General features: G+C 37.2%; 2 protein-coding genes across 2 annotated transcripts in view; one reads left to right on the top strand and one right to left on the bottom strand.

Annotated features, from left to right (window-relative positions):
• The window catches only part of Obp56h (Odorant-binding protein 56h), a 97,033-nt gene that overhangs the window by 29,996 nt on the left and 54,579 nt on the right, over nucleotides 1-12,458 (top strand). The window lies entirely within an intron of this gene.
• On the bottom strand, nucleotides 496-774 carry LOC108018768 (uncharacterized). Its single transcript, XM_017086348.3, has one exon. It carries the CDS (start codon nucleotides 772-774, stop codon nucleotides 496-498), a length of 279 nt encoding a protein of 92 aa, XP_016941837.2.

Here is a 12,458-nt window from a genome sequence, read left to right as displayed (position 1 = left end):
AATTAACTCATAGTTTTAAAACATGTATTTGAAGTATCCAGAAAATCTAAGCGCTTTTAAAGTCCTATTTCGAAATATCCGATGCATAGTTTTGAAATAAATATTCGAACAATCCAGAAAATATTATCACTTTTTAAATCCAAGTTCAAAATATCGAGTCCGAAATATCCAATATCTAAAATTCCCATCCTTTGATATACAGCCCTATCTCAAATCCGATAAATCAAAAATGAAATGCAGCACTTTCTTAGCTAAACAAGTTTTGCTCCACTTTTGTTTAGGGTATTTGCTTTTCCAATCCAATTTATTCTATATATACCGAATCGTTTAATGAATTCCATATTTCGCTGTGCCAGGGAATTCCCCCTTTGGGAGACTCTAACAAGCTCTGGCAGCTGTCCCGCAGTTTTCTCGCCCAGCGAGAAGCCCCATCCTCCTCAGCCTTCCCGGGTTTTCCATCTGAGCACTCGTTCCGCCCGTATCCACTTAGACAGCTCAGGCATAAAAAACATATGTTGCCTTTGGTCCTTTCACTCCTTCTTCGCTCATGTCCTTCAGGACACCCACAGTCCACCACCCACTCCTTTTCGGTTGTGCTTTTTCCAACAATTGGTTTTTAGGTGGCAGTCGAGCACATTTTAAGTGGTAATCATTTACGCTTCGCAAATAAATACCGAGTTTGTGATTTGAATTTTCCTGCCATTTCCATTTTCCTCGCTCGCTGCCAGATTCTGTTTCTGCTTCGGTTTGTGTTTTATTTTCATTTCGAGTCATCCTTTCTCCGTTTGTTTTTGTTCTGTTGCGCTGTTTTCGGCTTTTCTCTTGGGTTTATATCACAGCTTTCATTTTTGTGGGCCGCCCTGTCATAAAACCAGCGTAGGACATTGTAAATTTTAAAGGTTAACCCTTTTCGCTTTACTTTTATGAAAGAAACCCTCTTTTAAGAGCTAAGTCCGCCGGGATTAGGTTCTTCAACTCGGCCAGACCTTAACAAAATCCCAGCCCAAACTTATTATTGATCATTGGTTGTTAAGATCTGGAACTGGTTTTCCAATTACCCTCGGCTGGCACTCATTAACCCATTAGGCCCAGCCTATTAACTTAACCTAAAGTACTTTCGTTGGATCTAGTTTAAAAGTAAAAACCCGAAGACGAATGAAAGTTTTCATTGTTTGGGAAATGGCTTTAAGGAACCCCGGCTGTCCGACTGAGAAGTAACCAAAACTGAGCAACCGCAGACGCTGACTGATTCTCACATCTGCGTTGGGATCTTTAGCTCTGTTAATGATCTACACGCAGTTCTCCAAAGAAAGATGGGGAATACATATGCACTGAAAAAAATATTGTTTTTTACTGTTCATTTTTAAAAAAGTGTAAAGTTCTTTTACAATAGTTATATGTAACTTAGTGAAATCGTAAACCTAAAGACAAATGTGGCTTAGCTCTATTCTTTTGTGGTTTAAAAACACCAAAAAAGAGAAAAAGATTTATTTTTATACCACTTCTTTTAAAAGTATACCAGAGGTGGTTTTGAAAAAAAAGAGAAAGATATATTTTTATACCAGTTTCATTAAAAGTATACCAGAGGTGGTTTTGAAATTAAAGAATAAATTCAAGACTAGAATTTGAGTTTGTGGTATTATTTTTATTCCAGTTAATTTCAATTTAATACTTTGGAAAATATTAATTTAATACAAGATGCGTATTACCTCAAATCGATAGTCAATCGTGTAAAAATAATGTAATTATTGTTGCGTGTCTATGACTATTTTTTCCGGTGTACCTGTACGTACCCCTAAATTTTTTTTCAAATTCTAAGTTTTCCATTCAAATATTTTCATATTAAACATTAAACAATTCTGTTGAAACGATTTATGATATGATAATAATAGCGATAAATTATTATAAAAATTCTTAATTTTATGGACGACAAATCGATACTCAATAGTGTAGCAACAATGTAAGAACAGTTGTTTTACTAGGACTTTTTTTCGGTGTACCTACTATTTTTTTTTAATTATTAAGTTTTTCAGTCAACTTTTTTAATATCAAATATAAAAAGGTTCCGTTGAAGCGATTTATGATTATGAATTTTATTTCTTATAATAATAATATCGATAAATTACTATCAAAATTATTATTATCATAATTTTTTTCCGTGTAAAGTGAGGGAGACAAACCTGATCTTTGAGTAACGCGATCAGGTGCGAACAAAATTATCAGCCCATGGGCAACGCGAAGAACCAAATAAAGGGAGAAAAGAAATACAGAGAAGAAATCAAAACTCGCCGCGAAGTTAATTATAATTGCCTGGGCAAAAATACAATGAGGGGGAAAAAATAAATAAATAAAGGTTGCCTGGTTGACTGGAAAACGTGGGCTGGACCGGAGGAAGGGGGCGGGTCTCGGTGGTTATACCCGTTACTCGTAGAGTAAAAGGGTATACTAGATTCGTCGGAAAGTATGTAACAGGCAGAAGGAAGCGTTTCCGACCCCATAAAGTATATATATTCTTGATCAGGATCACTAGCCGAGTCGATCTAGCCATGTCCGTCTGTCCGTCTGTCCGTCTGTCCGTCTGTCTGTCCGTCCGGATGAACGCTGAGATCTCGGAAACTATGGGAGCTAGGCTATTGAGATTTGGCGTGCAGATTCCTGAGCTTCTTACGCAGCGCAAGTTTGTTTCAGCACAGTGCCACGCCCACTCTAACGCCCACAAACCGCCCAAAACTGTGGCTCCTACAATTTTGATGCTAGAATAAAAATTTTAACTCAAATGTATTGTTCTCATCAATACCTATCGATTGACCCAAAAAAAAGTTTGCCACGCCCACTTTAACGCCCACAAACCGCGAAAACCTGTGACGCCCACAATTTTCATGCTAGATACAAAAATTTTTACTGAAATGTATTGATCTCGTCAATACCTATCGATTGGTTAAAAAAAAAAATTTACCACGCCCACTCTAACGCCCATAACGCTTAAATCTGTATACCGCCGGTAGGTGGCGCATTTTAATCTCGCTTTGCTGCTTGCATATCTCTATTTAGCTGAGTAACGGGTATCTGATAGTCGAGGTACTCGACTATAGCGTTCTTCCTTGTTTTATTATTGATTCGGCGCTCGGATTTTTATTTTTGAAGTGTGCGTGCGCCGGCATCTTAAATTATTTTCCATTTGAGGCACGTCGCCGAGCTAACTATATGAAATATCATTCGATGGGCCTGTGTGAATGGGAATGCCTTTTCATAATTATATTTAATTTCAAGGTTGCGCCGTGGCGGAAGACAACAAATAATTGTCGGAGATAATCGGCGAGCTGTCGCGGCTGCTTAGCGCCTTGTCAAAAGAATTGGCCGGCAGCAATCCAAAAGATATAAATAATAAAAAAAAAAATAACAAAACAACAAAATTGATATAATACCCAGATACCGGCTGCAGAATATATCTGAGTGGGTGTAATTATGACAATTGAGACCGATTCGGCGGTCCACCGATTGAATGGGAATCAGCCCAATTGCAGTTCTCGAATGTGTGAATGGAGATTGGAGAACAATCCGATGGCTAATGGATTTGATATTGGAGAACGTCGGCTGAATTGAGGTTTGTGGAGCGATTAAGCGAAATGGATACTGACAGACACAGATGCAATTATGTTTTTGCATCGAATGTGGGTTGATTTCAGAGTATTGGATTTGAGTGCCAATAGAAGTGTTGAGAGTGGCGAAGTCAATTGCTACCGATTTTGGGCCGTATAATGTGTTATTTTCCATGTAGAAACACAATTAGATTGTAATTTTCAAAGCTTAAAAATTAATGTTTATACGCTTTGCATACAAATACATGAAATACGAAACTGTTTTTAAAAGTTTTTGATTAATTCGAATAGAACAAGAACATTTTTTTTTAATTCAAAGTTACATTTCTTATATATGCAAATGTATTTGACTAAAATTTGGTGTTTCTATTTTGCAAATAAAAATCTGACTTGCAAAATATGGCAAGGCTTAAAGTGTGATTGATAGAAACTTAATTGGTTTTGTTTCCTTGCATATTTTTATCACCTTTGTTGATTCTTGCAACTATGAAAACATAATTTAAATGTGATTTTTAGAGACAAGGAGTTGCATCTATTGGATAAATTAAATCGGTGCATCTATAACTCAGCTGCTCGACTGTGGGAACCCACAAATCAATGCCCAATATAAATGCAAGCAAATCAGGTCAATGGGTCTGGTCTGGTCTGTGTAGGAAGTTCTCAAATTAAGACATACCATTCGGAGAAACGACTTCCCCACTTGGGCAATAAAACACAGTCTGCGGTGTGAATTGAGCAGAGTGCTTTGTGCTTTTCCAACCGCCGGACCAATTCTACAATAATAGAGGAAACATTTCGCCCGACGACTGTTTTATTTGACATATCAATTTCCCGGGGCCGTGTAAACATATCAAATCGATCGCAGAACTTGTCATGCCCAAATAGATCGAATGGAGCCGGGAAGCGAGACCAATCTCTGGGTTGTTGGACACTAAATGGAATTGTAAACACAGCCAACATAACTGTGACTCTGGGCCCTCGACTGTGACGTATTGTGTTCAATGGAAATTAACACGAAATCGAATAAAACAGCAAACAAACCGAGAGAACGGCCCAAAAAATATTCGTAGCAGCTCAATTTGATTTTCGAGTTTTTGTTGGGCTTTCAACGCCTGCGCAAAAGTCAAGCGCTACAAGCATCATAAATTGAACTACAACATGCCGTACAACGAACAACCAGAGCCAGAAATTGAAAATCAACAACACGAACACTTTTGTCGTGCATTTTGCGCCACACCCAGCAAACAATTTAGTCAATATACACAGAGTGGTAGATATGCATCGACTGACGGGGTTCGTGGACCCTAGTCTCCGTCTGTCTTTCTATGCTAAACAGCCTGCAGTCGCCTTAACTTATTGAATTTCACACGCAAAATGGAGTACGATAAGCTCTGGTTCCCCCACCAAGGTGATCTCAAGACCCCACCTATGCCACTTTCGTGTCCCCCAGACCACGAACTCTTTGGGTTAGTCATGTGACTGGTGCCTTGAGATCAGATCACTAAGAACCTCCTCCGTCGACACAACCTTCAACGCCAACTCCAGCTGGGATCTAATGTGTAAGCCGCTGATTTTGGGCTGATATGTGGATGTTTACATACGAACACTGATTGGTGTTTTGCTGCAGGTTTGAATAAGATACAAATATTTTTAAGAACAGCCGCTGTTTCTAGACCTCGAACATTTATTTATTACTGTTTTCCAATATATTGGATTGGATAAAACAAATCTAGGATCCGAACTTATCTTATGTATCTAATGTGTTAGGGATTCCATAGTCTACAAACTTTTTCTTTCGTTTGATGTTTTTCGCTAAACATTTTTTAAAATTATTATTAAAATGTTAGTAAAAATATGTAATAAAAATGATATGTTAGAATTTTTTAGAGACCCACAGTTTGGTTCCTTTAAAAACTACTTTTATATTGACTTATGAATGTAAAAAATTGCACAATTTTAATTCTTGTTCAAAAAAAGGAACAGAAAACTCAAATTACTCTTGTCCTTAAAGTGTAGAAAAACAACCAAATTGGAAAACTAATTTTTCAACCATCGTATTTCTTTAAAAAAAAAAAAAAGTATAATGTTCGGTCCCTGAAGTTTTCTGTTGTTTTCGAACTAGTGAGTTTTTTATGATATACACAGTTATTATACATATTTGCATCTAAAGTTTTAATTTAAGTAAACGTCATTCTTAATTTAAATGGCCTACATAACCAATCCGATGAAAGTGTACCATTTTCCAAGCTTATAATTCCGAACCAATTATTCGCTGAAATCACATGATGCGTATATTGATATTTCAAGACCCCATAATTGTTTTTTGCCATTCAGGCTGGCAAATGAACTCCAGAAATGCATTGCAACGAGGCTGAATAATTAATTTCTGGCCCAGCACCTGTTCGCGTGTAATCGATATCTGAGCTCGTGCTGGCTGTCATCGATTGCCAGATGCTGGCAAATATTTATCAGCTGCAACAGCGCTGCACTGACCCATAAAAGCCGCATAAATATTCATTGCTAGCGCCGCGTCCCAGAGCTGCATTTATAATAAAATGCAAATGTATCAATTAAAGTGTGTTTTATTTTGTCAACAGCCGAGGATTCCGATGGTATTGCTACGCAATGTATGTATGGAGAGTGCTATGGGGTACAAAAAAAGACATTGGTGCACTAGAGACAGTACTTGGTTTGGATTGGCGGAGTATGACAACGTCGAGTGGTGGTCGTATCTCTCTGGTTGTTGACCTCGCACAATGGGGGAAACTCGCACCACATACTGGCAACACATGGAGCGTATTCCTATACCATACCATCTACTATTATACGACAACGGAGCGTAGTTTCACTTACAATTAAATGACGAGGTCGCTGTCGATGACGACAATTGTCCGCCACAAAGCAACGGGACATCAATAAAGCTAAAAACCCTCGACGCAGTCAGGCCAGCACTCAATAGCCATGTGAGCAGTTCGCCCGGTCAATGTGCCAGTTGCCCGCATTCGATTCGAGCAATCAGCGAGCTAAAGGAGCCCTCCAGCCCGCCGTCGCCAGTTGCAACATCTAATTGAGTTATTACGTATCCCGATTTGCATAAACAAACGCAACGCAGCTCGTCCAATTATCGCCCAGCGCCACACGTGCGTTCCATCTGCAGCACATAGAAAATACAAAGTTTCAGCATTCCTGGGAAAAAAAGAATAATAAAAATAAAAAATTTTTTTAAAGTATTCAAATCCTAATTTTAAATGTGAATTAATACACTGAGAAATGTAGAGAAAGAAAAAACCAAGAGCAAATCTTCTTGAATTAAGTATTCGTTCTTCTCACTTTTTGTAGTACATGTGTTCTTGAAATCAAGCGTAAAGTGTGCAGGTTTTCTGAGAACGCACTCATTAAAAATTGAATAGAATATAACATTATATAGAAGCTTTCACGACTCTGTACATTTTCACTTCATATATATTTACCTAATATTTATAAAACAACTGTAAGAACAAAATGTATTTAGCAATTGGAATTTTTTAATATATCTAAAACTATTTTTTAAAATAAACAAAATAAAAGTGAAAAAATATGTTAACTTTAAAATTAGAATTAATAAGATTCTTACAAAATAGAAAACTATGTTTATAGACCCGCTTTTTATATAGATCTTACAATAAAATTGCACGTTAAAGAGTTTCTAAAAAGTATTTGTTAAGCTTAAAATAACTCTTATGACTAAAACTAAAATAAAATAGACCTTAAATTGCTTGTTTAACTTGGGTTTCTCTTTACTGTGTTAGATTATATAAAACTAAGCAATTTATAAGAGTTTGCTATTTTTTTAAAAGCTTTTTGTCTAGACAACATTTGCATTCACACAAAGACACAACTGTAATTAAGTTAATATTTTATATTAAATCGGAACGCAGAAGATAATTGCTTATCCCAAAGACTTAATAGCTTAATTTTGACCTAGGTGACCCAAATTTCGGATATTATTTCCCTATGCAACACTAACCTCCGCCGGGTTATGCAACAAATATAAGTCCCGCTTGGCATCTCCACACTTCCACGTTTTTTGATTGACAGTGCGGTTTCCGGCCCTCTCAACTCTCTACCCAAAGTCCCCATCACAATTCTCCGCTTTGCTTTGCTGCACACCAAAAATTTATGTTTATTGGCGTTTGTCAACAATTTATTTAAATTTATTGTGACAGCGTTTTTTTGTTTGTTTGTTGCATCGTCTTGTTCCCTTGTTTGCTGCAGGTTCCGCTTGGATCTTGATGTATTAATCGAGGGTAGAAGCGGTGCGTTAATCATCTGCAGATGATAGATGCCATGTTCGGCCAACAATTAAATATGCAGGTGGAGCAATTAGTTGCAGATGCAGGGGATGAAATTTGGAAGGGCAAAGAGCACAAGTTATTAGTTATAGCCGATCATTCATTATAATTTTATACAATAGAGGCGTGTTTTGGCTTGATCTATTGATCGTTACACAGTCTTTAGTGCAGGCTCGTTATAAACGGATCGTTTGCTGGGATAATTACATAGATGTTTTTAAAGTATTTACATATAACTTTCACCCAAATAGGATTTGGTTCCCTATTTTTATTTGCTTAAAGTCCATCGTTACTTAAAATATCTTGTTAAAGGAATGTTTCCATATTTATGACCATCTGGATTTTATAAATATCTTCAAAACCTATCCATCCTCTGACTAACCCCTGAAATTTATACCCCCAGGATGTTCAGCAGTTCTCAGGAACTTCTGGATCCTTTTTTTCGCATCTCATGCGAACCCACAATCATCGATGACTAATCCGACTTTAGTTTAATTTCTCTTTCGTTTAATTTATTGTTTAATGGCCCCCAGCGAACCGGCAACGTATGAGAATAAATAAAAAAGGAGCTGAAAGCGGAAAGCTGAACACAGAGAACCGCAACCCTTTTGGCCAGTCCGCCGTTTTGGCCATTTAGCCTTTTGGCCGCTGCTTATTTACGTTCTTCGACTGGGCCAGGCAACCTGTGCCCAAAAAACTACAAAACATGCGCTGGCATAAATCATAAGCGTCGGCGAGTTGCCCAGAAACGGTTCAAAGATACAGATGCAGATAGAGATTCGGATTCGAATTCGGAATCGGAATCGGATATGGATGCGGATACACACTGCGAGGCAGAGGCAAGTCGAACTTTTTAACAAGCATTTAACGATTTAATTTGGCAAATACGTGGTGATGGTGGGGGCAAAACTTTTGCTAGCCAAGGGATCGGGAACCGAAGTGCCCAGCGGATATTTATGGATCGGAGGCGCAACCTTGCCAAAAGATGAACGCAACGAGAAAAATTCACAAAATGCGACTGGGGAATCGCTAACTGCGAACCCAAACCATTTTCATTCCATTTCGGGCATCCCGGATCCCATATGCAAAAGTGCCCAGAATGCGGGAAGGTCGAGGTGGGGAAATGGAGAAGAGATGGTATGGTATGGGGGTATCTGAAAGGAAAGCAGCATATGTGTACGAGTGGCGAACTGCCGACTGCAAATGGAGCACATAAATTATATTCCATTCGATGATATTTGCGTTTTGCTGCTCTTTATTTAAAAAGAAGCAGCGCTGTTGGCCAAGGGCCCAAGCTGAAGTTCTGTGCGCATTTTGGTAGGTAGCAAAGGGTTAGATGGAATACCAGGATTCTCCTTAAAAAAAAATTAAATTATTCGTAGATCCACAGGCAAGGATTAGGGTCATACCCACTTCAATTGGGTAAAAAAATATTCGGAATTTTGGTATTTTGAAAGTGTACCACATAAAATGTATTTCCGAGGGAGGTCACCTAAAGGATATAATCAAAATTTCGTATTACGTTAACATAGCAAAAGCTTTTTTAAAATTAAGTCTTTAAACAACAATAAATAATAAAATGAGTGATTTAATTTGAAAAATTTAAATCAAGGTGGAAAATATTAGATCTGATTCTTATGATGTACATAAAAAAAAAAAAAAAAAAATTTTTAATAAAATAAAAATAAAATTAAAACTATATCTGTAAAATTAAATGTTTATATATTTAATGTAAATAAAACATGAAATTGATAAGAAACATAGCGAAATACATTTAAAATAAATATAAAATCCTTGGATTTACTTTTTTGTTTTATCAGTAAACTAATTTATTTATCGACAAATTTGTATTACTAAAAAAACTGGGTATCCGGGATTTTATAGCCTTTCACACTTTTACTTGTTAAGTTTTCAACTCTGGCGTAGTCAGCAATTTGCTTTGGCCATATTTTTCCAGTTCTCCAGACTACACACATGCATTTTAATGCCCTCAGCCCGACTCTTTTTTCACTTCGCTTCTATTTGCTTTCGACATTTGAAATGTGCCTTTGACTTTGCGACTGCTGCCCCAAAGTTGACGGGCTGTGGAGGGCGGTCCGAGTTCAAATTAAAGGATTCAAGGCTCGACCGCAACCCATTTATCGAATGGAGCGGCGCTTTTTTCTATCTCTAAAGTAAATGCGGCATAATTTATGGGGACTGGGCCATTAAAATATATATATGCAGCTATATAAATACGTAGCGGTACATATATAATGGATTCCAGTTGGATTTCGCTGTGGCCCCGATTATGGCCCATTTGTTATGCGGAGGCCTTTAATTTATTTTTATCTTTGGCTGCTAATTGCAGTTCTCAGCAATTGATTTAAATTATCTACCAAATGTGCATGCATGCTCTCTTTATTTATTTCCATATAAATATTTCATAAATCTACGGTCGCCATCGGGTTAACCAATGCTGAAAAACTTTGCAATTAAGCTGGCCATAAACCAAAAACAACAACAAATTATCACATCGAATTTAAGACCAACAAGAGTAAAAAAATGCAAAAAGGGTTGAATAAAAAATCAAGTTTATTAAAAAGTCTGTCAGTGGCATATGGGCGAACTTTTTATTGTTGTCACTGTCGGCATGAAAATTTCATAAACATATACATAAATAAAAATTAATGCCCCACCTAGCCTTATTTATGACGAACAGCCAGATCCATTTAAACCAATACCAATTAAATAATCAAATATTTTCGCCCACCAAGTTAAACTTAATAAACGAGCTGCAAATTCTTCATGAACAAACTTTCTGGGAAACTCTGCGATGGGCCATTAACGACACATACACAAATGCGAGTTGTCTGCCATAATGACCAGTGAATTAAGAATTTAATTTATTAACAAACTGCTTTTTGCTATCCGCCTGCAACAAACAGAAAGAACAGTCCGGAGTTGGCTTTGCATTAAGAATTAACCCGCTGGGTTTGACGAGCAGTCTTTATCGGTGGCAGAGAACTCAACTTTTAATAGTTTAAAAGCCCGCCAGAGAAAGGCGAAATACGAGAGCAAATTAAGGCTGTTGAGTCAGAGACTCGCCAAAGATAAAATGCATCACAAATATGGAAATTACGTCTTCGCTCGGCCAGGGAAGCAAATTGCACTAAATTGATAATTAGATGGGAACCGTTGGGTGGGAAGTGGAGCAGGGCAATTACCCCGAGGAGAATTCGTCTTCAATGGACTATGAATGCGATGTTGTGTTTGCAGGGAAACAAAGCAGGGTGACTGCTTGAACAGTTATGACATTTGGCTTAAATTTGGAAATTGGCCTTGTGTTTTATGTTTCTATTCAGAGAACTCATGCTCTAACTGATGTGAAAAATATAGCTGCTAATAGGTGCAAAACTTCATTAAGATGTACATAGCACTTTATGGACTAGCTGGTAGGCAGTAAAAAAGCAAGCAGTGCGATAACATTATGATATGCAAGTCTGTGAGACATAAGACTTATCGATAAATTAATATTCATTGCTAATGTTTTGCACCTGAGAGATGATTATTTAAAAAAAAACAGAGATGAATATTTATAGAAGCTTAAACAAAATTTTTAATTTGTTCCATCGCACAGATAGTTGACTTTAAAGCAGTGCAATCAGTTTATGATATACGATCTGTGAGACAGAGGATCCGTCGATAAATGGCAATTTATTATTAAAGTTTTGCCACTTGAAAGATTAATATTTTTAAGAAACAAGTATAAACATTTATAAAAACTAATATAATTTTTAAATTTTTTTATCGCACAATTAGTTTTAATCTTTAGTTGACTTCAGTTGACTTTTTAAATTTTATGATATACAAATCTGAGAGACAGAAAGTCTGTCGATGAATTGCAATTTATTATTGAGAGATGAATATTTTTAAGAAACATGAATATTTTTAGAAACTAAAACAAACACTTTTATGCCTTCCATCGCACATTTAGCCTACTTTAAAGTCAGTGTCATAAGGCCTTTAATGCCGGCCAACTCTTATATTTGGCTTCCTCCCACTTGCCATCTTATAACTGCCTTGTACACCCACTTAGCTCCACTGACCCCGGTTCGCAAGTTCCACTTACCCAGTTGGCTAATACAGCCGGATCCTTTTATTACTTCCTCCTCCGGCGCACCCTTCTTTCGGTCTGCCAATTTATGACTTTTGAGTACGCATCCATATATCATTATAATTGTCAATAATCGTTCGATTTATTTATATTTTCTCATATGTGCCTCGACATTTTATGGCCATTTGCCGGGGCTCATAAAACTGCGACATTCTTTTTTATTGCCCCGCTTGACTCGCATCTTTGCTGTACGCCTCCTTTCATAAATCATGCGAAAATATGAGAGCAAAAGTATTGCATTGTTATACAAAAGACATTGCCCGGTCCCCCAGAATTTTATTAGGCATAACTTCTTCCTGCATTTGCATAAATACGCAGGTCGGATCCGGTCTTTTGGTTCAAATGCCGCTTGTCAGGGCTGCTTGGCTGAGA

Source organism: Drosophila suzukii, chromosome 2R (assembly GCF_043229965.1).
Source record: "Drosophila suzukii chromosome 2R, CBGP_Dsuzu_IsoJpt1.0, whole genome shotgun sequence".
Classification (NCBI taxonomy): Eukaryota; Metazoa; Arthropoda; class Insecta; order Diptera; family Drosophilidae; genus Drosophila; species Drosophila suzukii.
Note: the sequence above shows the minus strand (reverse complement) of the source record. Positions and strands in the feature narration are given on the sequence as shown.

Excerpts from the sequence above, each read along its gene's own strand:
- LOC108018768 (XM_017086348.3), bottom strand. The coding sequence starts at position 774 with ATGACTCGAAATGAAAATAAAACACAAACCGAAGCAGAAACAGAATCT.